Source organism: Gekko japonicus, unplaced genomic scaffold, assembly GCF_001447785.1.
Source record: "Gekko japonicus isolate JY-2015 unplaced genomic scaffold, Gekko_japonicus_V1.1 scaffold1533, whole genome shotgun sequence".
In the NCBI taxonomy this organism is placed as follows: Eukaryota; Metazoa; Chordata; class Lepidosauria; order Squamata; family Gekkonidae; genus Gekko; species Gekko japonicus.
In genome coordinates, this window is record NW_015163649.1 from 407,533 (window position 1) to 435,223 (window position 27,691).

Here is a 27,691-nt window from a genome sequence, read left to right on the forward strand (position 1 = left end):
AAATCCAGTCTCTTCTTCTTCTTCTTCTACCTCACAGGGTGTCTGTTGTGGGGAGGGGAAGGGAAAGGGGTTTGTCAGCCGCTCTGAGACACCTTTGGGTAGTGAAGGGCGGGGTATAAATCCAATTTCCTCTCCTCCTCCCCTTCACGCTCCCCATCACCCTGTGGGGCAGGTTAGGCTGAAAGAGAGGGGCGGGCCCAAGGTGATCCAGCGGAACAGGGATCTGAGCCAGGTCTCCTCAGGCATCGAGTAACGAAACAGAGGGCAGGAGCACCCGGATCCAAGTTTAGAGTGAGGTTTTTTCCTAACCCACTGGACATGGGAGTTCAAGCAGCAAAGAGAAGGTCAGACTCTGAATATTTATACCGGACCTGAGCAATCCAGAGATTTCCACACTCTCCTGCCTACATGCGCATGACGTTCCCTATTATTGCATCAGACCACTAACATCAAGGTCAGTATTGTCTACTCAGAGAGCCAGTTCGGTGTCGTGGTTAGGAGCGCAGACTCTAATCTGGGAGAACCGGGTTTGATTCCTCACTTCTCTGCACGCAGTTGCTGGTGTGACCTTGGGTCAGTCGCAAGTTCTCTCAGAGCTGTTCTCTCAAGGGCAGCCCTCGGAAGACCTCTCTCAGCCCCACTTACCTCACAGGGTGTCTGTTGTGGGGTTGTTGTTCAGTCGCACAGTCGAGTCCGACTCTTCGCGACCCCATGGACCAGCTCCCACCAGGCCCTCTTGTTTTCCACTGTCCTCTGAAGTTTGCTCAATTTCATGTTCGTTGCATCAATGACACTGTCCAACCATCTCATCCTTTGCCGTCCCCGTCTTCTTTGACCTTCAATCTTTCCCAGCATATTGTCTACTCTGACTGGCAGCCGCTCTCCAGGGTCTCAGGCGGAGGTCTTTCCCATCACCTACTACCTGGTCCATTTAACTGGAGACACCGAGGACTGAACCTGGGACCTTCTGCATGCCAAGCAGAAGCTCTACCTCTGAGCCACGGCCCTTCTTTACTGCTCTCCAGGGTCTCAGGCGGAGGTCTTTCTCATCACCTACTACCTGGTCCATTTAACTGGAGACACCGAGGATTGAACCTGGGACCTTCTGCAAGCCAAGCAGAGGCTCTACCTCTGAGCCACGGCCCCTCTCCAGGGGCTAACAATGTACCCTGTTGTGCCTGCAAAGGGTGCTGGGCCCAAGCAGAGAGAGAGAGAGTCCAGCTTCACTGATTACACACCCTCTCCGAGCCCACAGACAGAACCCACCGTGCATTCCACGGTCGCCCAGGCTCCTCTTCGGGAAGGCGGGCACATCCGGGGCAAAGACGCTGGTCTCCGAGTGGACGTGGTCTTCCCCGTGGTGGCCCTGGCCCTGAGACGGGAAGAGCATGAGCCGCTGGCCTTTCAGGTTGAGCCGCGCCGGGCTGATGAGGGGCCGGCGGTAGCGCAGGGAACCGGAGCTGGATGTCACCGAGCCGGCCACAGAGGGCGCTGGCGAGGGAACAGGGGAGGGGACGCAGCTTCCGGACAGGAGGGAGAAATATTCTGGAAGAGAGGGGCACGGGAAAGAAGAGGGGATGTTTAAAAAAAAAAAAAAGAGCTTTCTCGGTATCCCGACGTCATCCAGTCCAGCGCTTTGTTTCCCACAAGTGGCTAACCAGATGCCCCCAAAGGCCTGCAAGCAGGACATGGGTGCTAAAGACTCCCCACTACTGTTTTAACTGGATTCCAGAGGTAGGCTGCCTGTGGACATGGAGGCTCGATTTAGCCATCCAGGCGAATAGACATGAGCAATGTTCCCTCTAAGCTGTGGAGTCTTGTGAGCAAAAATCCCACTTTGTGAGTTACTGGCATTATAGTTGTGGGCGAGCGATTTGGCTACTGCCTAAATTAGTTTGCTCTGGGGCCATCCTTCCTGAGCTAAGACAAAACCGTGTGAGCTGAAGGCTAAAAAACTGTGAGCTAGCTCACACTAACTCAGATTAGAGGGAACACTGGACATGAGTAGACCTGTCTGTCATAAAAGCGCCTACTCTCCCTTTTCTGAGAACTATGCTATGGGTTGTAACCAATGCTTCCTCTAAGCTGTGGAGTCCTGTGAGCAAAAATTCTACTTTGTGAGCATTTGTGCATGAGCGATTTGGCTCCTGCATAAATTGGTTTGCTCTGGAGCCCTCCTTTCTGAGCTAAGAGAAAAATGTGTGAGCCAGGGGTAAAAAACTGTGAAGCTAGCTCACACTAACTCAGCTTAGAGGGAACACTGACTGTAACTACGCCCGGTGGCAGGGAGTTCCGCAGCCTATGTAAAATGCTTTCTTTTTCTCCAAAATGTGAAAAGGAGGAAAAAATCGAATCCCATCATTCAGAATTTTGTCTTGTCATCCTCCCATCCCGCTCTTTCACAGAGTTGCTCACAACAAGGGTACACGCGGCTCCCCACGAACTCTCCTGTCCAGCCAGACCTGCCTCACTTCAGAAGAGCTGTCAGAATATTCTCCGAGGCCGAGTGTCTCCCTCTGCTAGCAGAAAAGATATTTCTCCATGCGCCCGGAACACAAAATTATCGATGTGATTTCATTTTCAGTTGTTCCTAGGGCTTATCAAGACAAAACAGGCACACGCAATCCAGCCACAATGCTTCAAGCCGATCAACATTTGCAGGAAGGCCTGGAAATATTTGGGTCAACATGTTCCCCCCCCCTTTCAACTCCTAAAAGAGCAGCCAAATATTGAAAGGGGGGGGGATAACTAAAGCGGCAAACAAATGGGGGAGGGGCAGATACACCCTCAGCAAAACCAAAGCACCCTCGCTTTCTGAGACGCTTGCAAAGATCTAGACTGCGTTCCGGCCTTCCTCAAAGACCCTCAGAATGGCATTTCGTAGAGCAAAACCAAAACTGCAAAAAGGGCAAGCAGAACAGTTGCGCCCTTCAGCGCCAGTGCGTCTGGACCAGACTTAAACGGCGTTGACGGTTGACCCTTCTCTCCCAGAGCATGCTGGGAAATAGCAGTCCTGCAAAAGACGGCCAGGGATCAGCAGAGAATCCCTCTGTTGGAAGAGAATCACTCAGAACTTTGCAGCTCGTCATTCAATTCCTGGGGAAGGGGCGGGGGGGGGGGGGGGAGAAAGAGAGGGAGGGATCCAGACGGGGTCGGAAGGGCACCAGAGATGTCAGGGGAAGGAGAAGGGGGGGAAAAACCTCCAAAGTTCTTTCATTCTTGCAGAGCTGGGGAGTACAAAGAAAAGGCGTTTCAAAAGCCGTGCTCCACACCCCTTGGGTTAAAAGCCACCGAACCGCTAACAAGGTTAGTTCTTGCAAAGAGCCAGTTTGGTGTCGTGGCTAAGAGCGCGGATTCTAAACTTGGGAGAACTGGGTTTGATTCCCCCACTCCTCCTCCACGTGCAGCCGCTGATGTGACCTTGGGTCAGTCATAAGTTCCCTCAGAGCTGTTCTCTCAGGGGCAGTTTTCAGAAGAGCTCTCTCAGCCCCACCAACCTCACAGGCAGTGTTCCCTCTGAGCTGAGTTAGCGAGAGCTAGCTCACAGTTTTCTTAGCCTCCAGCTCACAGATTTCTGTCTGAGCTCTGGAAGGATGGCTCCAGAGCAGGCTAATTTATGCAGTACCCAAATGGCTCGCTCACAGCTTTAATGCCAGTCGCTCACAAAGTAGAATTTTTGCTCACAGGACTCCACAGCTTAGAGGGACCATCAAGGTCAGTGTTGTCTACACAGGCTGGCAGCCGCTTTCCAAGGTCTCAGGCTGAAGTCTTTTACACCACCTACTGCCTGATCCTTTCAACCGGAGAGGCTGGGGATTGAACCTGGGACCTTCTGCGTGCAAAGCAGAGGCTCTCACACTGAGCCACAGCTCCTCCCCACCCTCGGTCCATCAAGGTCAGTCTTGTCTACTCAGACTGGCAGCAGCTCTCCAGGGTCTCAGGCAGGGGTCTTTCACATCACCTCCTGCCTGATCCTTTCAACCGGAGATGCCGGGGATTGAACCTGGGACCTTCTGCATGCCAAGCAGAGGCTCTGCCACTGAGCCACTGCCCCTCCCGACATTTGTTCAAATGTTTTATTGTTTCTGTGAGCACTGCCTTGGGGACCCCGATCGGGTCCGAAAGGCAGCACCAAGTTATTTTTAATAACACACTACAATGACATAATCAAAACAGCTGCAGTAATCAACCACCACCACAAAAACCCCTCCTTCAATCCAAACAACACGACAGAACAGTAAAAACGCAGCTACACAACCCACCTACGAAGAGGTCCAAAAAGGTCTCACGCTTTGGGGTGAACTGCCTGCATCCAGAAAACTAGCACCTCAGGGAACGAGGTAGTCAAGCAGCGTGCCCCCCTTTTTAAATTGAAAAGATTCTGACGCTGCCTTTCTGCCCGATCAGGGTCCACAAGGCGGCAAACGTAAAAACAGTACAGCAATGAAAAACAACACTTAAAATTAAGAATAATTCCATTAAAAACACATTCACAGCTGACACTAGGAGGAGGGCCCGTAACCGGCCTTCCCCCACTCCTCTTTTCTCCCACCAACCATATTTCAAGCTCGACGGAGAGACACCTTGGCTCTCACCTGACACGGGCGACTCCTTCGAAAGGGAGGTCTGTGACGGGGGGCGGCTTCCGCTGAACAGATAACCAGAATCTTGGAAGCAAAACAGAAACAGAGACGGACAGTCAAAAAAGAGTGGGAAAAGTGCCAAGAGAAGATTACAGCCCAGATAATCTTAAATGGGGGGGGGAGGTTGGATATATACCCCGCCCTTCACTACCCAAAGGAGTCTCAGTGAGGTTTACAATCCCCTTTCCCTTCCCCACAACAGACACCCTGTGAGGTAGGCGGGGCTGAGGGAGCTCTTTTGAGGACTGCTCCCGAGAGAACAGCTCTGAGAGAACTTGTGACTGACCCAAGGCCACACCAGCAGTTGCATGTGGAGGAGTGGGGAATCAAACCCGGTTCTCCCAGATTAGAGTCTGCACACTTAACCACTGCACCAAACTGAGCTGGTTTTATGGGCTTTCTGTTGTCCTTGGCAGACAGAGTAGGGGGCAATTTTGCATGCAGATAAAAGATGCCACAGGTGATCGACGTGGGAAGGTTCAACAGGGACTACGGGGTGTTTTTGTATTCTTTTTCCACCCGAGGCTTCTCCAAAATTGTTCTGGGCAGTTTTAGCAGCTTGGAATAAACTTCAGAACAGTCAGTGTGGGAGGGGAAAATACCCGGAGAGTCGCATGAGCTCATACACAGACAAACCCCCCCCAAAGAGGAAGGAGTAAATGGGGCAAATCAGTAGGTGGGGGAGATGTTGGGCGGAGATTGGAGGGAGAGACTCCAAAGCAAACTTGGCGCTTTTGAAAAAGGGAGAGGCAGAGGGATGGCTTTAATGGCTGCTAAGCTTCACTTTTGTTCACCGGAAGTTTTGTTTTGCTTAGCTGATTTAATGGGGCCAATTCTCTCTCGGTTCCAATTTCGGACATTTCTGGAATGCTAGTGATTTTGTCTTTTAGTTCTCAAACGGTAGTTTCCTGTTGGAAACTACCTTGGATGTTTTCAGGACAAGTTGATATCGTTGAAGTTGGGTTCGTCTTTGCAAACAAACGGTAAGGTGTGAAGCGACTATGTGCTGAACCATTCCACCGACCCAGTATCTCCTGCTCTGACTGGCAGCGGGAACACACTGGTCCAGTATCTCCTGCTCTGACTGGCAGCGGCAGCAGTCCTACTCTGACTGGCAGAAGCCTTTGCCAGCACTAACTGGAGATGCCAGTGATGACATTCAGGACCTTCATCATGCAAAGTATGTCTGCCGCATTCCTGTCCAATGGTACCTCCATGTTCAGAGGCAGTCTAACTCTGAATGCTAAGATACAGTGGGCAAAACAGGGAAAAGACGAAGTGTCCCAAATTATCCCACATATTATAGTACTCCGTACATTAATGAGGATTCCCATTTTGCAGAGTAGCAAGGATCAGGATGGCTGGTGAAGCCAAGGGAAAGGCCACTGGCCCCTAAAGTCAAAGTCTTTATTCTTTTATATGGTCACAGACCAGCACAAGTGACTTTGACACTAGTCGGTGGCTGCCTCACGATTTCACAGCAAGATCTGACTCGGGGGCAGTGTTCCCTCTAAGCGGAGTCAGTGTGAGCTAGCTCACAGTTTTTTAGCCTCCGGCTCACACATATTTGTCTCAGCTTAGGAAGGATGGGGCTCCAGAGCAAACTCATGCAGTAGCCAGATTGCTCGCTCACAACTTTAATGCCGGTCGCTCACAAAGTAGAAGCTTTGCTCACAAGACTCCACGGCTTAGAGGGAGCATTGCTTGGGAGCACCCTGACTCACTTGCCCAACAACTAAGTACACCACCTCTGCATCCAACTAAGTTACTAGAACAAGATATTCCAGGCGGAGGACTTCTGGTCCTGACAATCTCAGCTGGGGAGACGCATGCGCACAGAGGACTAGGAAGTCCAAGAAGGCAGCAAAAGCAAGAAACAAAATCATTAGTTGTTGTCAGGGGTCATTTCGTAGAAAAAGAGGTGCAGGAGCACATTAGCATATGCCACACCCCCTGACATCACCGGAAGTGTGTCAGAAGGCAACACCCACCGCTCAGGCTCCACTGGACTGTTTTGGATTCCTAGCTATTGTGTGTGTGTGTGTGGGGGGGAACGTGCAGATCTGTCCTCGCAGAGGAGGGAGAGCTTGTGCCTGAATAAAACTTGGTCTTAAAGGTGCCACTGGACTGTTTTGGACTGGGGGGGCGCCCTCTGCAGCTTACCTGGCTGCTTCTTGCTGCTGGGAGCAGGGGGTGGGGCTTGTTGTATGTGCCCGCCCCCTGGGCTCTTTACTGCCGGAGCTCTGCTCCTGTGCGCTCCTGCAGGAAATGACCCCTGGTTGTTGTAGATTTTCTCACATTGACACTGAGAGTACTCCATCTTTCTGTGTTGTACCTCTGAGGATGCCAGTCACAGCTGCTGGCGAAATGTCGGGTCCTACGATACCAAGACCATGGCCATACAGCCTGGAACATCTACAACAACTAATGAACTCCGGCCGTGAAAGCCCTCGACAACATATTCAAAAATGAAATCAGCGTATCGTACCAGTTCTGGCCAGGGAAGGAATTGTGCCCAGTGAGAGGGCCCGGTTTAGCCGTCCGGGAAGAGAAGAGGAGGAAGTTCGCCGTGGGGAATGGAAGAACTGCTGGTTTGTGAACGGCAGAACGCTGGGAGGCGTTGGGATGAAAACAGATGGAGCGGCGGAAGGATACGGGAAGCCCGTCCCAGCGCTGTTGGGGAATGCTGCAACCGGGTCTCCGGGGAGGTACCTGTGAATAATGCACACGAAAGGTTATTCAAGCCAAGGATGAACCCCCTGCACGGACTGTACCACATCAAATGTCAATTGCTAAAAATACTAGTGGGTATAATGGCTACAGTGTCAGACTAAGACTGGAAAGACCCTGATTCAAACCCTCCGTTGGCCGGGAAGCTCACGTCACCCTGGGCTACTCTCTCTCTCTCCAACTTGGTGTAGTAGTTAAGTGCGCGGACTCTAATCTGGGAGAACCTGGTTTGATTCCCCACTCCTCCACTTGCAGCTGCTGGATGACCTTGGGCAAGTCACATTTCTGTCCAGGGTTCTTTGTGTAGCAGGAACTCCTTTGCATATTAGGCCACACACCCCTGATGTAGCTCCAAGAGCTTACAGTAGCCCCTGTAAGAAGAGCTCTGTAAGCTTTTGGAGGGTTGGCTACATTAGGGCTGTGTGGACTAATAGGCAAAGGCGTTCCTGCTACAAAAAGAGCCCTGGAACTTCTGTCAGAGCTGTTCTTGAAAAAGAGCAGTTTCTCTCAGAGCTCTCTCAGCCCCACCTATCTCACAGGGTGAGGGGAAGGGAAAGGAGTTTGCAAGCCGCTCTGAGACTCTGAGTGAAGGGCAGGGTATAAAAATCCAATCTCTTCTTCTCCTTCTCTCTCTGCATGACCTACCTTGCAGAGTTGTTGTGTTAAAGATAGAAACTGTAGAAATCAGCATTATCTGGACTGTGCTACATTTTGGGAGAATTATTTTAAAATGCTTTTGCACTGTGCTCTGGAAGACTTGAGCTCGTTCGGCGATCACCCTGAGTGTTTTTTTCCAGTGTAAAAATGGATTCTGTGGATGGTATACCTGCAAAGAGTGTTTGCAATACCAAATAATTCTTGACTTTGTTTAAAGGGGGGGAAGAGAACAGCTTTCTACCTCTCATTATTATTATTTTTAAATAAAGTTTTTTGGAATCACAAATGGTAGCACCGTCTCCAATATTGGGGGGGGGGCGCTTGCAAAAACCTCTCTGGTTTCCTTTTCCATACCACGTCCCTCCTACATGAAGTGGCCTTGTACTGAATAAGACCATCGGTCCATCAAAGTGCTGTCTACTGACTGGCGACGGCTTTCCCATCACCTCCGGCCTGGTCCTTTTAACTGGAGATGGTAGGGATCGAACCTGGGACCTTCCGCCTGCAAAGCCAAGGCCCTGCCTCTGAGCCACAAGCCCTCATTTCCCCACACACTGAGAACAGGAAAAGTTAGAAAACAAAACCATGACTGCCAAACATTAGAGGAGAGAGAGGTATTCAAGGGCTTATGTTGAGAGGCTCAGCTTCTGGAAAGCAAAATGCTGTGGACTTAAGAGACATAAAATTCCCAGAAAAATCAAAGCCACAGGGGAGGAAAACCTCTCCTGTAGAGTCACGACAGGTAGGACTGCCGACATGTTTGTACATTATGCTAAACTCGACTTTAAAACACTGAAGAACACCAAATTCTTTTAATAAGGTATTACCATTAAAACACATTATGGCATCTTAAATGTTTTACAGATTGCAAAATTATTTACATTTAAACAAAACCAAATCCCCAGAAATCTCAAAATTTCCCATTTTTTCCCTATTGCATGAACTGTGGGATGTTTTCTTGTTGCACATTTGGAAATGAGTGAACTGCTTTGTAAGAAAAAGGTTTCCTCACGGGATGGAGGCTTCCCCAAATTTCCCAGTTTTTCCACTGGATAAACATCTAAAAGGTCCTCAGACTTTCGTAGGCTCTACACTGAAAGTGTGAAAACCCTTGCCTTAAGAAGCATTTTACTTATTTTAAAAGAGAAAATATTTCAGAGGGTTTTCCGCACTCCCTCCCCCCAATGTTTTCACTGGAAAATCTGAAAGTCTTCTGGAGAAAACCAACCCCCCCCCCCCTTTCCTAATTTTCTTTCCTGGGCCTTCATATCTTTATACAGACTTCAGAGGGGTTCCCCCCCCCTGCAGACCTTTAGAACTGGCAGAAGCCACAAGAAGGAACCCAGCAAGGAAAAGAGGGTACAGCTGCCTCTCCCACAACACCACACCAGTATGCACCGCAAAAACCCCGTGCGAGAAAGACGTTGTCTTTAAGCAAGGTTACATCACCCTGGGCAATTCTGTGCCTGCCAGCCAGCCGATGTGGTTCTTTCAGGTCTTGCACATCACAGCACCGTCCAAATCCTCCCGCCCCCTCTACACACACACACACACACACAATTGCCAAATGCAAATTTGCTATAGGATCTGTGGAGGTTTTGCCAGAGCAATTCCAATCCCACCCATGCCACCTACCTTGGACTTGGCAGTCTCCATCCAAAACCAGACACCATCCCAGCAAAGACCACACCCTGGTCCCATTATCTCTCCCCGCTGCTCCTCCAGAACTCTTGCTACCCACGTCTTGGACCCCCTTCCTCTTAAGATTAACAGGGGGAAAACCCAGCTGGAGAGAGAGAGACCCGGTGTGACCCAGCACACATCGGCAACGTTCAGACAGACGCCAAACAAGTCGGCACTGGCTGATTCCTCTACCAACTGTGTGGTACATTTGCATTTCAGGTACTGCCAGACCTCTAGCATGTTATTCCAGACATCCCCAGGGAACTGGCATCAGAGGAGGTGCCAGTCTTTCATTGGCGAGGGCAAACAAAGCTTCAGACCCGGCTTCTCAGTTAGAACTCAAATCGGTTTACTCAACGACGTTTTAAAAACCAGTGAGATGAAATTCAGAAAGCGCGCTGGATATTTTTTTTTAGGACACCGTTATTTCAGTGTTCGACTGTAACATAAGAGGAATGAAAGGGAGAAAAATTAAGAGGGCTTTCCTCCCCTAATATTAAACGCTTTCGAGGGCTCTCACATTTACTTATTTATTGAAATTTATATCCCACCTTTGCTCATGGTTTCAAAGCGGGATCTGCCACTTCCCTGAAAATCTCAGAAAGTGATGCCTTCCAAAACTTTGGTAATTGGCCCACTGATTGAAACAACTGGATGGATCCTGTGGATTCATTCCCCGAGGGGAAGTGCTTCCTTTCGGCAGACAGAACCTTCCCCCTAAATTTATTTTATTTATTTATTTTATTCAATTTATACCCCGCCCTCCCCGCTACGCGGGCTCAGGGCGGCTTACAAGAGGCATATGCCAACATAAAACATATTTAAAATCATCACAATACAGAATAAATGGGACAGATGCACAGGATCCAACCCAATAACGCAACTGAATGTCTTACAAGGCAAGACGATCAGTCAACTGGAGCATGACGAGACCCTTCACAGTCTACAGAGAACAGGAGGGTGACACAACATGAACGCCATGGACAGTGTTAACTAAACAAGCCGTGATTGTTGAAAACTCTGGTCCTCTGGAGGACAGACTACGCAGAAAGAGCGTCCCTCTCTGAAGTTGCGGCCTCTGATCTACACTACCTCACTCACTTGCAAAGTACCAAGTTTTTGGCAAGAGATGAGAAACACCTTTATTTGCACAGAGGGAGGGAGGGAGGGAGGGAAACAGATTCAGAATACAGACTTCAGTTTCTCGGTTTGCACAAAGGGTTTTAGCTGCTGCTCAAGAGTAGGAGATTTGTCTTCCCATCTGCCGTCTAAAGAGAAACTGCTTTTCATGTTTCAGTGTTTAACTATCTGCGTTACCAGTTTTAAATTCCTGGATTCCCCCCCTCCCCTTTCCTCCAGCAGTTCTCTTATGCATTTTATTCCCGCACGTCATTTTACTGAAACTGTCTAGAAATCATTTCATTAACTGGAATGAAGGATTAAGGGATGCTGCAGCATTGCAACAGCGGTTTCTGAAAGTACAAGGAAGGAAGGGGAGGGCGGATCGTGCCCAGCTGCCCTCCTGACCACGACAGTCCCTCGCTCCCACAATTCTTGGCATAGCTGGGTGTGTGTGTGTGTGTGTGTCAAAAGCCCCCCTCCCCCCTGGTGGGAAAACTGGCAAGATTAAAACCGGAACAATCTTCTTTCAAGGAACCAGAGAGGAGGGGGGAGGGGGAAGCCTGGCTTAAAGAGTTCTTTTTTTCCAGCACAAGAACAGAGTGGATGACAGGCGCCCAGAGGTTACTGAACCAGCTGCAAACGCACTTCTGCATTCGATACAAGCGGCAGTGAAGCAAAAGGCAGGGAGCCAGAAACACTGCAAACATAATTTTCTGTGAGCAAGCAGCATCACTCCGCAGGGCTTGCTTCCGAGCAGACCCGCCTGCCTCCTGTGCTCCCCTCCTGCACAAAGACTCTCACACGCCTCCAGCCATTGCAGCCGGCAATTTGATGTGGCCTTAATCTGACGGTGCTGCTTTTAGGTTAAAAACACATGCCGGATATTTTCACTGGGAGAAGGACGGACGTGACAGCCAACGAGAGGCTGGGCCTACCGATGCCGGCACCACGGATAGGCCGGCTGGCCAGGTTCATCTGCATGTCTCGTCGCTATTGGCTAAGGACCGTCTCGGAGGGTTCTCAAGCTTCAAGATGCGAGGAATGGAGGAGTGTGTGTGCAATTGTCGGAAGGCGCAGAGGAGCCTGGTGGTGGCGTTTATGGAACTGCTTGGGGGGGGTACGACGACAATGCAAGACGGCAATTTCTGCAGCAGCCATGGCACAGAAGAGAGAAAGCCTGGACTGCACAACGCCTGCAAGATTGTGCCGGATCTTCTCTGTGTCCCTGATAAGACAAAAGGGCAGCAGCTCCAGAATCCTGGCACGTGGTGTGCGTGCCAGCCCATAATGCCACCTGTCTCTTCTCTGAACAGTACCCGCCCCTCAGGGTCTTCATCCAGGTATCTCTGTCACTAGAGCAGGCCGTGGGCAGCAGCCTGCAGAAAAGAGGAGAACCGGTGTGGGGTAGCAACTACAGTGTCAGGGCCAGGACTGGGTTCGAATCCCCACTCTTCTATGGAGCTCGCTCGGTGACGGGGGGGCGGGGAGGAGCTAACCTCTTGCTCTCGGACTCCCCCAGGTTACTGAGAAGCCGAAGAAGAGGAGAAAAACCACATTTGTTACCCTGATCTCCTCAGATGGAAGGCACAAATGTAATTTAAAAATGTGAAGAATTTTTTTTTGGGGGGGGGGGAGTCGTTAAGGATTATGCTTCAGTCTTGTGTATTCCCTTTGTTGTTCCAAACCTCTATTAGGACATTATTATTTATTTTGCATTTATATCCCGCCCTCCCCGAAGGCTCAGGGTGGCTAACAACATATCGTTAATAAAACAATAAAACAGTAAAACGATACAAATATTAAAATTACATCATAGTTTATAACTAATCTAAAGCAGAACTCTCTAAAAACAAGACGGTGGTCTTCTAGACGTCCCAGTCTTGCCCATGATGCGAAAGAGCATATTTAGGGCTTTGATAGTCCATGCCCATGTCTAGGTGTCCTCCAGGGCGTCAATAATGTGCTATTACACTGATGGTATACTGGTGGTGGCGGCGGCTCCTATTCAAAAGCCTGGCGGAAGAGCTCCGTCTTGCAGGCTCTGCGGAACATAAGACGAGCCCTCTTGGATGAGACCAGTGGTCTATCTAATCCAGCATCCTGCCTCACACAGTGGCCAACCAGTTCCTCTGGAGGGCCGACAACAGGGCATAGAGGCCGAGGCCTTCTCCTGATGTTGCCTCCTGGCTCTGGGATTCAGAGGTTGACTGCCTCTGAATGTGGAGGCTCCCTTTAGAGCACAGCTTCGCTTTTCCATATTTCATTTAGGGGATAAACCCCACCCCCCCGGAAGAACAATGTTGCCCACTGTGTAACCTAACTTGCTCTGCTTCAGATGTATCAAGGTGAGTAGCCGTGTTGGCAATACAACAAAGTTAGGGCCCCCTTTAGAGCACAGCTTCGCTTTTCCATGTTTCATTTAGGGGACAACCACCACCCCTTCCCGGAAGAACAATGGTTGCCCACTGTGTAACCTAAGTTGTTCTGCTTCAGATGTATCAAGGTGGGTAGCTGTGTTGGTCTGAAGCAATACAACAAAGTTAGTCCAATGGCACCTTTAAGACCAACAAATTTTTATTCAAGATGTGAGCTTTCGCGTGCACGCACACTTCGTCAGACGATGGAATGGAAGTACATATCACAGTTGTAGGATATGTAAGCCAGCCCTCTGATATGTAATTCCATTTCATTGTCTGACAAAGTATGCATGCACAGGAAAGCTTACATCTTGAATAAAAAATTTGTTGGTCATAAAGGTGCCACTGGACTCTTAACTTTGTTGCATTGCTTCAGATGTGACATCCATGGCAAAGCACAAGATATAGTCTTCAAAATGCATGCGTATCTCTCCGTTTTGTTCACTCTACCCTCAGGAGGCTTAGCACCAGCCAGAATCGAGTTTTGTGGCACTTCCAGGAAAAAGGCCTTCCGCCTTTCATCCTGAGAGATATTTTTTTTAGAAAACAAAGAGATCAAGCTACCTTCGAGGACAAGCTACTAGTCCTCATGACGCAGGGATGCAAGGCAGACGGGCGGAAGGAAAGGGCCGGCAGCGAATTCCCAGCACGGCCCGAGTGCTCGGAGTAAGGCGTCCACATCGTATGGAGGTGTGCCTGCAAAGACTGGGCAGGGGCCTTCGAGCAAAGAGAAGCTCTGAGCTACGTGTGGCCGCCAGGGGTCAAAGTAACAAAAACAGAAAACAAAGAAAAAGGCTGCAGAGTCGAAAAGGGTTGTTGCAAAAACTGAGGAGCCCTTTATTGTCAAAACGTGGCATCGCGCAGAGGGGTGTACAACAGTGTGCATATATAGCATTTACGAGACAATCAGACATAGGTAGGCTACATGGATGAGAGGGGACCAAAAGCTTAATCAATAAATAAACACACAGCCCCTGTGAACACGGAACAGTGTCCAGTGCGGAAGCATTATTGCAAAGAAAGACCTCCAGAAACCCCAGCTCAGTTCTGGGGCGGTGGGGGAAGGAGGAGACCCTGGAGAGAACCCGACGGACAGTTGGGAATTCGGGGGTCTTAGTGTTCCCTCCATCCCTCTGAAAGAACTGGAATATGCAATACAACTGCTGCATACAACACGATGGAGAGCCGCCCAAACCTCATTTGCAACACAAAAGGATACCTGACTAAAGTACTTTACACCTAGTCACACCACAGATCCACCTAGCGCCCTAGTCTGACTCTGACTGGGTCAGAGAGCCAGTTTGGCGTAGTGATTAAGTGCGCAGACTCTAATCTGGGAGATTTGCAACACAAAAGGATACCTGACTAAAATACTTTACACCTAGTCAGACCACAGATCCACCTAGCGCCCTAGCCTGACTCTGACTGAGTCAGAGAGCCAGTTTGGCGTAGTGGTTAAGTGCGCAGACTCTAACCTGGGAGAACCGAGTTTGATTCCCCGCTCCTCCACATGCAGCCAGCTGGGTGACCTTGGGTCAGTCACAGTTCTCTCAGAGCTGTTCTCTCATCAGCAGTTCTCTCAGAGCTCTCTCAGCCCCACCTACCTCACAGGGTGCCTGTTGTGGGGAGGGGAAGGGAAAGGAGATTGTAAGCCGCTCCGAGACTTCTTTGGGTAGTGAAAGGCAGGGTATAAATCCAATCTCCTCTTCTGGGATGAGAAGAATCTTGCCTACTATGCAAGATCCTTCAGTGAGACTGTGATCACACACACTCAATAATTCACTTTCAATCCACTTTTAATGCACTTTCCAACTGGAATTTTACTGTGTGAAGTGGCAAAATCCAGTTTGAAAGTGCACTGAAAGTGGATTATTGTGTCTGATCACAGCCACTGGAGCTGAACTGGGGATCTTTTGAATGAAAAGCAGGCCTTCGATCACATTTAGTAAATGCTTAGAAAAGAGATGACTGTGGGGACAGACATGATAGGGGTTAATAAAATTATGCACGGTGTAGAGATAGAAAGAGAACCTTTTTGCCTCTCTCCCACAATACTAGAATTTGGGGCCAATTACCAAATTCTAGTATTGTGGGAGAGATAGCTTTAAAAGGGGATTAGGCAGATTTGTGGAGGAGCAGTCTATCAGTGGCCACTAGCCATGGTGACTAAAGGGAACCTCCAAATTCAGGGGCAGTCAACCTCTGGAATATCAGTACCAGGAGGCAACATCAGGGGAAGACCTTGGCCTCTGCGTCCTGTTGTAGGCCCTCCAGAGGAACTGTTCGGCCACTGTGTGAGACTGGATGCTGGACCACTGGTCTGATCCAGCAGGGTTCTTATTATGGTCACAGCCGTAATTAAACGCAGTAGGGAAATCTGCACCATCTCAGTTGGGCATTGTGCGTGGCCATTCTTTACCAAAAAATATCCTTACAACCCCCAAGAAAAATAAGTTAGGGACTGCCAGAAGGTCATGTAATGAATTTTATGACAGAGTGTGAATGTGAGCTTAGTTCTCCAGGGTCCTGGTTCAAGTCTAACCACTACTCCAGACGGCCTAGGCCCCTTTCAGTCACCTCGTCTGAGCAAAGGATTGTGGGAAAGTCTCCATGGCATTGTAGCAAGAGCTGCGCAAATTCTGGCTCCCCAGTTCCCAGGTAAAACTCTTCTTTAGGGGACAGAGCATTCATACATACTTCAGAACTAGACACTGTTCCTTTGAAAGCGGCTTTCAGGAGGAGAGCGAGACCCTTGCTGTTTTGCGGGAAAATAAAGCTATAACTCAGAATAACCTGGCCAGACAACTGGCAGGCAAGAACGGTTAGGCACCCAACCATCAGTTTTAAAGAACTTACCCTCCCCTCTTTGTTCACCAAAGAAACCGGAGTTATCGTCTTCAGATAAATACGTACGGAATATAATCACATTAGAGAATAAATAATTCTACTTATGCTACAACTCATGTGTAAACAGACGTCTTGATTGACCTTCATTACCACTGCAAAAGTTTTTTTCTTCTTTTTCTTAAAAAAGTAAGCTACGAGAAATATATTTGAAGTATTATCTTAAAAAAAACGAAAGTGGGGGAAGCGCTAAACCTCTTCCAATGAGGATTGTGTCCACACACAAACACACACAGGAAAGTATTAAATAGGGAGTCAAGGGAAAAGTTATTTGTTAACTCCAGGGTGAGTAGAACACACACACACACACACACTTATATGCAAAGATAGCTTTTTAAAAAACACACACAGAGCAAATTAGAGAAGCCAAGGACAGAGGAATACATTCCTTCCTCTCACCTTCATTTCCCATCACTGCTGGATGAAAAAGCAACGGGTATTTCCAGGAACGCTACGCTCTCTGCCCTTCCTGCATCTTCTCACATCTACAGTCTGGGCCAGTAACAACCTGGACCCTTCCCACACTGCTCAGGTAACACAGAAGCTCTGGGGGGCAAGAAGGAGGCGCATCATGTGCCAATGTGAAGTTCAGAAGCTACCTTTATACTGAGTTAAAAATGCTGGCCCACGCAGCTCAGTATCATCTCCTCTGATTGGCAGCGGCTCTTCGGGGTCTTCCTCCTGTACCAGAGACCTTTTTATCTGGAGATGCTGGGGACTGAACCCAGGACCTTCCGCATGCAAAGCAGACGCTCTTAGTCTGACCTCAGGCTTCCAGGCAAATGAAGGGAGATGTGGCCGCAGTGTTTGCCTGTGGTTTCTCCCGCTACCCCAAAGTCAACGGGAAGAACTCGCGCTGGATCAGCTCCCTAACCGCAAAGGGACCCCCCCTTGCTTCTGCGAAAGGAGATACCAGCAAGAATGTCCAAGAACCGGGTGTCAAATGCTCCCGGACTCAAACCTTGTTCCCATATTATACACACTCTGAAGTTTCCCGGTGTTATCAAAACTTGCCTGCGCTGACGGAACTGGGTTTTATTCTGGAAGTCTACTTCATAGTCCAAGAATCAAACCTTTTGGGTTTAAAAAAACCCCAGCTGAAACATCCGATTTTCCAGGCCCTAGGCAACATCCAACTGCTCCTGGACACATATTGTGAAACCCAGGCTGTGGTCACGCACACTAAATAATCCATTTTCATCCCACTTTCAATGTACTTTCCAACTGGATTTTTACTGTGTGAACTGGCAAAATCCAATTCGAAAGTGCACTAAAAGTGGATTGTTTAATGTGTGCGACCGCAGCCCCAAATGGGATATTCAGTGCTTAAGAAGCACCTTACTCAGTTATCATGAGAACATAAGAAGGGTCCTGCTGGATCAGACCAGTGGTCCATCTAGTCCAGCATCCTTTCTCACACAGTGGCCGACCAGTTCCTCTGGAGGGCCAACAACAGGGCAGAGAGGCCGAGGCCTTCCCCTGATAAGAACATGAGAAGAGCCCTGCTGGATCAGCCCACTGAGGGTCCATCTAGCCCAGCATCCTGTCTCACACCGTGGCCAGCCAATTCCTCTGGAGGGCCAACAACAGGGCAGAGAGGCCGAGGCCTTCCCCTGATAAGAACATGAGAAGAGCCCTGCTGGATCAGCCCACTGAGGGTCCATCTAGCCCAGCATCCTGTCTCACACCGTGGCCAGCCAATTCCTCTGGAGGGCCAACAACAGGGCAGAGAGGCCGAGGCCTTCCCCTGATGTCGCCTCCTGGCTCTGGGATTCAGAGGCTGGCTGCCTCTGAATGTAGAGGTTAAGAATAGAAGAACAGCCCTGCTGGATCGGGCCAGTGGTCCATCTAGGCCAGCATCCTGTCTCACACAAAGGCTGACCAGTTCCTCTGGACGGCCAACAGCAGGGCATAGAGGCCGAGGCCTTCCCCTCATGTTGCCTCCTGGCTCTGGGATTCTGAGGCCTAGTGCCTCTGAATGTATCGTTCCCCCTCAGTCACCGTGGCTAGTAGCCACTGACAGATTTATGAGATACTCTCAGCCTATCTCTAGTTCCAAGGCTCCCCAGAGATGCTGCTCGGGACCACCCCATCAAGCTGTTGGTACAGCTGGAAAAGGATGCTGGATGCTGGGCCCACCTGAAGTAAATCCAACATGGCCACCGGAGAGCAGATGAACCTGTTCCAAGATGGCCACCCCAGGGCTGTAACCACTGTAAACAGTGAGATCTGTCGGGATCAACTCATGCCACAGGAAAAGAGTGTGTTCTAGAACCTATTTTATGATCCCTCACAATATACAAATTCCCCACGGGGCGATTCAAAGGAAAAAAAGATTCCTCTGAGGTAGAAACTTTAAAAACACCCCCCCCCCCGATGTCTTAAAATAAATCCCAAAATCCTTTGCATCAGGCTGCAGGCCATGAAGCAAGCAAGCTAACGGGGAAAGCGTTCCCTGGGGATAAATAAGTCGGAGAGGGGGATGAGGGAAGGAAGACTTGTCTTGAGCAGGCAGCGGACCCAGCAGAACCCGAGTTCGTCCGGCAAAACCAAAGCAACAAAGTAAGCCACCCTGGGGAAGTCCAACAGAACAGCAAGTTCTGGCGGACAGCGAGGCATATGTGGGAGGGGGCCCATATTCACTGACACCTCAGACAGAGTGCTAGGGTTCTTCTTTTTCGTGACCACCCCCCCCCCCCCCGGCCCCTGGATGTCTTAAAGGATCAGGGCAAGAGCTATGGTGCCTGTAGCAGAACTAATATATAATGCCTGCATCACACCGAAAGAACACCACAGGAGGAAAATAGGATTCGCCTCCAGGTCATTTGTAAGACTGCATTGAACCTCACCAGGCCTCATGTTAAAGAAGCTCACTAAGCTGTGTGTGAGACGTCATGGCTAAAGGACAAGGCGGTACAGGCTGACTCCGTCCCCAGGATGGGAGCGTTGCTCCCTCTAAGCTGGGGAGTCTTGTGAGCAAAAATTCTACTTCGTGACCCACTGGCGTTAAAGTTGTGAGCGAGCGATCGGGCTGCTGCATAAATTAGTTTGCTCTGGAGCCATATCCTTCCTGAGCTGAGACAAAAATGTGTCAGCCGGAGGCTAAAAATCTGTGAGCTAGCTCACACTGACTCAAGCTTAGAGGGAACACGGGATGGGAGACACCTGGGAGCCCCACGCAAAAGCAAGAGGCCAGTGAAACCATTTCTTTAATTTATTGACTGTGTTGCAAAACGTCTGCCTGGATACAGGCGAATCAGGCGAACCCAGACCGGGCACAGAGCAAAAGCCAATGGGAACCCTTCTTATCTATACGGCAAAGGAAACCTACCCAAGCATCTTGCCGTTTGGACACTAAAAAGATTTCCCCCAAAAAAAGTCAGAAAGAAGAGAGATTTCAGAAACCGCACTCGGGGAGGGCAGTTTGGGATTTTGCTAGAAAGCAAAACTGCAGTTTGCAATGACTCAGGATCTGCTGATGCCCCACAATCCACCGTCTTTAAAAAATCATCAGGACCTTGATTCACTCATCTTTGGTAGGCAACAGAATCTAAGGAGGCAGCAGTTCCCCAAACTAGGGTTTCCTGCAGAAATTGGTTTTGCACGCCTTTGCAAACGGCTGCAGATGACCTGATCCTGCGCAGGGTAGTTATATGCATCCTTTTAACCATGGGAGAACAGTAAGGGGCTGTCATTTTAGAACCTGAAGAAAGGGCCGAATTACGTTCGCCTGAGCCACGGAGGACCCCATCATGGCAACTGCTACGCCACGGACAGCCTTATTTGTTCCATGGGCAAAGGGGAAGGTTTCAATCCCAAACCTTTCATTACACAAACCCGCGTGTTCTATTTCCACCTCCCTTAAGACAAAGTTTAATAATTTGGGGGGGGGGGGGGGAGTTAAAAGTTAGAAACACGGCACTCCAAATACATACCTTGCAAATATACAAGCGGCGACGGCGGTCAAAATCAAAGATTTAGTGTATTAAGTCCCACAAATGCACCCCCGTCTACTACACTGAAACGCAGGCAGCAACATGCTGTTAATTAGAAGAAGGTGACTTGGGCTACAGCTCCCATGTCCAGCAGAACTGACTGTGTAGCGTTGCTATAAAACCGGGTCATCCTACAGAAAACGGGCTTGCATTTCGTGCAAAAGTGACAGGCACTCAAGGGGAGAGGAAGAGGCGTTCTAGGGTGTATGCCCGGTACCATGAATTTAAACCAGTTTCCAATCCAGTTTTAGCCACCGGGCTTCCCAGCCAGCCATGGAATCCTGGGAACGGTGGTTCCGGGAAGGGGCTACGGATCTCAGACTGTGAATCCTAAGCCCTGCAACGAAATAGAAACATGCACACAATTTCTGGGGTTCTTCGAAGAAAGCAGCAACCGGCGTATAAACGGTCCCTAGCCGGCGTAGAGTCTCGCGGCGCTCTAGGAGAGGCTCGGCGGCTCAGGAGGAAGGGGATTTCCTACAGGACAAGCTGGTGAGAGACAGACACGCACGGAGAGCAGAAGCAGGTAGGACGGTGGAGAGCGGCCCTCACAATGCTCCCTCTAAGCTGTGGAGTCTGGTGAGCAAAAATCCCACTTTGTGAGCGACTGGCATTAAAGTGGTGAGCGAGCGATTTGGCGTTTCATAAATTAGTTTGCTCTGGAGCCCCCATCCTTCCTGAGCGGAGACAAAAATCTGTGAGCTGGAGGACTAAAAAACTGTGAGCTAGCTCACACTTAACTCAGCTTAGAGGGAACACTGCCCACAAGTAGCCAAAAAAGAGGACACGTTTTCCTGGAGTTGTAGTCCGTAGGGAGCAGACGCAGCTTTAGTGTTTGGGTGGGACGGAGCAGCAGGGAGAACTGGGACCGAGGGACCCTCGGCTTCTGGCCAGCGGTGGTGGGGCCTCCCCACCCACCCACCCACAGTCACTGTCACAGCTCTGACCTTCGGGATCGGGGTCTCCGCTGGCCCGTTGACTTCTGGGTGGCCACGGCTGCCGCGAATCCCACGAGGCAGCACAGGGAGGTCGTGCTGAACTTCGCCGTGTCCAGCCAGCTGGGGGTGTCCGCCTGCAGGTACTTCTCCACCAGATGGAAGCCCATCACCAGCAGCCACAGGACGGAGGCGAAGGCATCGATGCGCCGCAACCTGGAAGGAGATGGGAAAGGGGTTGGATGCAGTAAGCGTAGGAACTGGCTCCTACAGCCTAGAAGTCACTTGGCCTGCAAGAGCTGAATTTGGGTCCAGTGGCACCTTAGAAATTGACAAGATTTTGGGGGTACAAGTTTTCTTTCTTCTTCTTCTTCTTTTTTTTTTGAGTATCTTTGCATATTTGTGTGTGTGCCTGGAAGTCATGGTGACCTCTGTCAACTCCTGCTAGGGCAGGAGATGACAGCCTGCCTCTGCCTCCCGGCCCTGGTATTCCTTGGAGGTCTCCCATCCAAATACTTGCCAGGGTCGGCCCTGCTTAGCTTCCGAGATCTGACGGGATCGGGCTTGTCTAGACTATCCGGGTCAGGGCCGGGGATACAAGTTTTCAGGGGGAGCTTTGTTTCTCGAAAACTTATACTCCTGAAATGTCTGAGAACTGCCCTTGAGGGAACAGCTCTGACAGAACCTGTGACTGACCCAAGGTCACCCAGCAGCTGCAAGTGGAGGAGTGGGGAATCAAACCCGGTTCTCCCAGGTTAGAGTCCGCGCACTTAACCACTCCGTCAAACTGGTGTATAATAATAGTAATAACAACAGCAATTAACAACAACAACAAAAATAACAAAAATAAAATTTTAATAATAATAATAATAATAATAATAATAATAATAATAATAATAATAAATTAATTCACCAAACAGAGGCCACCACAGCTGTGATGCTCGAAGAACAGCAAACCAATTTTGTTTTTCAAGACAAAACCAGCAAATGGCCCAGTTCAGTGACACTCCTCCCCGCCCTCGGCCACGTACCTGATGCGTCCAGCGAACAGCATAGCCGAGAGGCACATCAGCAGCCCCAGGGCCACCACTGCCACCTGGTGGTTCTTCCCGTAGCTCCAGGCGGTGCTCAGCCCCCCAAGCAGCTGCTCCGGCAACAGGCGGGTCACCTCTCGCCAGCCCAGGAGTTCCAGCAGAGTGGCATTGCCGGGGGCCGCTGGTTCAGTCCCGTTCCTTGCCAACGGCGTTGGAGGAGGGCTGGCGGGCTCCGGGGAGAAGGGGTTGCCCGATCCGTACAGGGCCATGGCGATGAGGATGGCACAGCTGAGGAAGGCCAGGAAGCGAAGCGCCAGCACGTGGACCGGCATGGTCATGGAGGCGGCGGCGTAGAAACTCTGTGGGAGAGAAAGGCTGTCAGCCCCAAGCGCACCCCACAGGGGAGAAGTCCTGCATCTACATAGATAGAAGGGGGCACTCCCAGCTGATCTTGCCCCAAAAGTAACACCTTGAGCAGAAATCCTTCCCCGGGAGCCTTCTCCTGCAGAGGGGAGGCAGGCAACGAACAGGGGCAGGGCCTCGTCAGTGGAGGCCCCTCAACCGCGCATGATCCTCCACCACCGGCTGCTCGCCTGGTGTCCAGTTTATGTATAGTTTTAGGCAGGAGGGTGAGAGTTTTGGTCCTCCGGGTTTCTCCATCCCGCTTTGCCGGTGGATGGGTTTACCTCTGCAGGTCATTTTTTAAAAGACCAGACTGCCTTCCGTGGCCCTTATTCGCACTGATCCCTTTACCAAGCGGTTTTTAAACTGTTGCTTTTCATTGCGGAAGCTTTTGGGTAAGAGGCGGGGGCAGGCATTGTGTTTTGATTTTTTAAAAATGGGGTCCAAAGGTTGTTGAAGGTGGATTGGGGGGAGGGGGGGGAGGTTGTTAAAAAAGGCAGCTATTATCCACCTCTCCAGACTTTCAAACTCCAAGAGCAATTGGTAGAGATGATATGGGGACTCTTAAGACCACCATTTCCTGGGTCCCTCTCCCCCCCAGAGCTGGTAGGGAAAAAACTGCCCATTACAGAGCACAGCCTTCATCAAGGGAATTGCCAGTACAACGTTAATATTAACATTAATAGAAAAGACTCGAGCAAGAGTTCAGTAGCAACTCACAGACTAACAAAATTTGAGGTAGGGTATGAGTTTTCGTGAGTCACTGCTCACTTCTTCAGATACATCTAGAATGTGAGTTCATCTGTCCTATATATTGGAAAGTGGAGTGATTTCAGATGCCGAGTGACATTGGCAGGCAAATGACAATAGCAGGTGTGATTGGATGAGGTGTGGTATGCAAGGAGGTAGTAGGCATGGAGAAATCAGCATTGGTAATGAGACAGGAAACGTAAGCAATGCCTTTCCACCCTTTACAATGGACAAACAGGCCAGTCCCTTCGACAAAGAATTAATGTACCTTAAGTCTGACATCAGAAACCACAACATTCAAAAACCAGTGGGGGAACATTTTAATCTTCCAGGGCATTCAGTTGCTGACCTAAAAGTAGCAGTTATCTTACAAAGGGATTTCAAAGGCAGATCAGAAAGAAAGACTGCTGAATTGCAACTGATAACGAAGCTCAAGACAATGCATCCACCTGGACTAAATCAAGACCTAGGTTTCCCATCTCTTTACCAATGCTGATTTCTCCAAGCCTACTACTGCTCTGCATATCACACCTCATCCAATCACATCTTCTGTTGTAATTTGCCTGCTAATGTCATTCGGCATCTGAAATCACTCCACTTTCCAATACATAGGACAGATGGACTCACATTCTAGCTGTTATCTGAAGAAGTGAGCAGTGACTCACAAAAGCTCCTACCCTGCCACAAATATTGTTAGTCTTTAAGGCACTCCTGGACTCATGCTCTTTTCCACTGCTACAGACAAACTAACACGGCTACCCATCTTGATGTATTATTATTAATACAATTAATATGAATACTATCTATCATTATACATTAATATTATATTGCTAATGTTAAGAACCAGTGTGGTGCAGGGGTTGAAGTGTTGGACTAGGATCTGGGAGAAACATGGCTTGAATCCTCGCTCTACCACAAAAACTCACTGGGTGACCTTGGGCCAGTCACGTGCTCTCAGCTTAACCTCACAGGGTTGTTGTGAGGACCAAACAAAGAAGGGGAGAATGATATAAGGTGCTTTGGGTCCCCACTGGGGAGAAAGGGCAAGGTGTAAATGAAATAAATAAACAAAAACAAAGAAATAAATTAGACTAATTATCGTCTGGCAGTGTGTGTAGAATAGCCAGGAGATCCTAGGATTGTCCGGCAGCCAGAAGTTCTAGCTCTTTTACCATTATGCACCACTAAGTTGTGAACTAGACTTGTTTTTTTAAGGCAAGAGACGTTTCAGAGGTGGTTTGCCATTGCCTGCCTCTGCATCATGAGCCTGGTATTCCTTGGAGATCGCCCATCCAAAAACTAGCCAGGGCCGACCCTGCTTAGCTTCCGGGATCAGGCTAGCCTGGGCCATCCAGGTCAGGGCGATAAAGATAAATAACTAATTTAGAAGTGCTTCTAACTGCTATCACTGAGGCCTCGGCCTGGCATCCTTCCATACCCTCCAGCTTCCGCTTCCTGTGAGCCGTACAGATCCCCGTACGTTCTCCCTCTCCCTTCCGGGAAGATTCCCCTTCCCCTACGGCTGTTCTCACTAACAATTGCTCCTCCAGGGTTCCGGCAAGGAAGCCGCGGGCGCCCCAAGTGTCATTTCCACCAAGGAAGCCGCGGGTGCCGCGAGCGCCAATTTCCCCACCTGCATGTAGGACTGGTCCGTCTTCCGCTGGCTGAAGTGGTGGCGGAGAAGCAGGGCCCGCAGCTGCCGGTTCTGGTACTTGATGTAGTACTCCACAGCCGCCTGGCAGGGCCGGCAGAGCTTGTAGGTTTGCTCCAGGTGGTGCTTGAACACCTCGATCTCCTCGTCGTATTTCCCCTGCCCGAGGGAAGACCAGGGAGACAGCTCAGTGGCAGGGTCTGGGCTCTAGCTCCTTCAAAAAGAACTGGGACAGACCCCAGCCCCAAACAGGGAGAACGGCTGCTGGCCTGTGGAGACAGCGCAGAGCTGGACGGTCCGAAGAAACACGCATCTAAGGCAGGGATCCCCAATGGGTGGAGCCCATGGGCATGAGGGCACCCAACACCTTTCTCGCCCCCCACCAAGTGTTTTTAAAAAGTGGGTGTGGCTTTTATCCAGCAAGGCTTCTGGTTGGCCATGGGGGATCTGACTGGCGGCACAGATTTTGAAAACCGTTGCTTTGACAGCAGCTGCCACCGCAGCAGAAGGACCTGCACTGTGTGACCGAAGTAGAGATGTGAAGGCCAGGAAAAAAAACGGAAAAATTCGGGGGAAAAACAGTTTTTTTCCTGAAGCCTTTTTTGTTATTTTCCAAAAAATTGGAAAAATTGAAAAAATAAAATAAAATAAATTGACTATGGAACGTTTTATTTTAACATGATGAATAAAATATCAGATTGATCTAATTTCTGTGCACTGAGGACAAGCAAGTCCTAGGTTACAAACTGAACTCTCCAATGCAAGAACAAAATGCATTTCTTCCTTTAGGAGGTGCGATTGTCAGAAGAAAATAAAAAGGTTTCAGTTTTGTTTTTGCCTGTGGGTGGGTATTCTGTTTGTAATAATTGTTTGGATACACTATATTTTTAATATGCTAGTTGTGATAATTTCATGCCAAGTAAAAATGTCCATAGTCATATTTTATGTTCCTAAAGTAACAGAATGACTTTCAATCTAGAAAGGACAAAAGAAATGCTAATGTAGCATTTTTTTTCAATTTTTCCGAGCTTCAAAATTTCCAGAAATTTTACATCTCTAGACCGAGGGTCAGCTGTGGCAGTCCTTGCACGGTGGGTTTGGCCTCCTGCGACAGCCATTTTGTGGCGGCACCCACCACACTGCGGCAGAAATCTCAAGGTGCCCCCGATCGGAGGGGACGTGGGAAAGACTCAATCGCATTCTCTCTTTAACTGCACATTAAAATCTCAGCCAGGGCTGGGGAAGATTTAATCACCAGCTCACTGACAATTGCCGGCGTGCTTCACACACTTGATCTTTGCAAATTAGGGTTGCCAGGTAAGGCTTTTAAATGCCTTCCCACCACTGGAAATAATGGAGGACAGGAGCGCCTTCTTTTGGGGCTCATAGAATTGGACCCCCTGGTCCAATCATTTCGAAACTTGGGCTTGTTTGTTTTTTAGGAGAGGCACCAGAGACCAGATGCTATGCTGAAAATCTGGTGCTTCTACCTCGAAAAACAACCCACCCCAGAGCCCCAGATACCCATGGACCAGTCTCCATAGGGTATAATGGCGCGCCCAGGAGGCATTCCCCACCACATTCTGATAACTCTGAAGCAGGGGGAGGGCCTCCACACCAGGGGACCTCCTGCCCCCAACGGGGGATTCGCAACATTATTTGCAGTCCTTACAAAACAGCACCCACCCCACCCCGAGACTGTCAATATCTCCATACTGCGGCTGCAAGACTGAGAGATTAAAAGAGTAGCTTGTCAAGTTAACGACTCGTTTGAACCACAGGTTTCCAAAGGTTCACCCTCTACAAGCAGAGTGCTGGGTAGCCACTGAGAGATCCTTGGGAGCATATATGGCTGCTCTGAGCACAATGCTTAGCGTGCAAAGAACTTCCGCCCCTGAGTGGAGTACGGGTTCTAATAAGAATTAAAACACTGCAAGTGGCTAGTCCTTATTTGGGAGGGGGGGGGTTGCTTTGGCCAATCACATAACTGAGTGGCACTGCAGGAAACGAGAAAGGCTACAATAAAAAGACTGCTTATAAACTGATTATTTCCTTAATAAGCAGACGGAACAATTGTAGGAAAGCGGTAGGAAAGCGGTAGGAAAGCACTGTTGGGTCCCAAATGACTTATGCTGATCCCGTGATGCTTTCAAGGCGAGAGACATTATTCGGAGATGGTTTGCCATCGCCTGCCTCTGCAGAGCCAATTGAGGAGGAGGAGGAGGAGAAGAAGAAGAAGATGAAGAGGAGGAGGAGATTGGATTTATACCCCGCCCTTCACTACCCAAAGGTGTCTCAGAGTGGCTTGCAAACTCCTTTCCCCTCCCCTCCCCAAAACAGATACCCAGTGAGGTAGGTGGGGCTGAGAGAGCTCTTGACAGAAACTGCTCTTTTTCAAGAACAGTTCTTATCAGAGCTACGGCTTGCCCAGGGTCATCCAGCCAGGTGCGAGTGGAGGAGTGGGGGAATCAAACCCGGTTCTCCCAGATTAGCGTCTGTGCACTTAACCACTACACCAAACTGGCTCTCTAACCAGGGCCAACGCTCCCTCTAAGCTGTGGAATCTGGTAAGCAGAAAAATCCTACTTTGTGAGCTACCGGCATTAAAGTTGCGAGCGAGCGATTTGGCTGCTGCCTAAATCAGTCTGCTCTGGAGCCCCATCCTTCCTGAACTAACATGAAAACGTGTGAGCCGGAGGCTAAAAAACTGGGGGCTAGCTCACACTAGCTCAGTTGAGAGGGAACACTGGGCAGGGCAGGTAAACAGA

General features: G+C 49.6%; 1 protein-coding gene across 1 annotated transcript in view; it reads right to left on the minus strand.

Moving 5' to 3' along the window:
- TMEM201 (transmembrane protein 201) overlaps window positions 1-27,691 on the minus strand; it is a gene marked incomplete at its 5' end in the record, with an annotated part of 36,766 nt that overhangs the window by 2,692 nt on the left and 6,383 nt on the right. Inside the window, 6 exons of the mRNA XM_015407672.1 lie at window positions 1,267-1,545; window positions 4,596-4,667; window positions 7,132-7,355; window positions 21,099-21,302; window positions 22,118-22,479; window positions 24,906-25,082. Coding sequence (XP_015263158.1) covers window positions 1,267-1,545; window positions 4,596-4,667; window positions 7,132-7,355; window positions 21,099-21,302; window positions 22,118-22,479; window positions 24,906-25,082 — 1,318 coding nt within the window. The remainder of the gene's footprint in view (window positions 1-1,266; window positions 1,546-4,595; window positions 4,668-7,131; window positions 7,356-21,098; window positions 21,303-22,117; window positions 22,480-24,905; window positions 25,083-27,691) is intronic.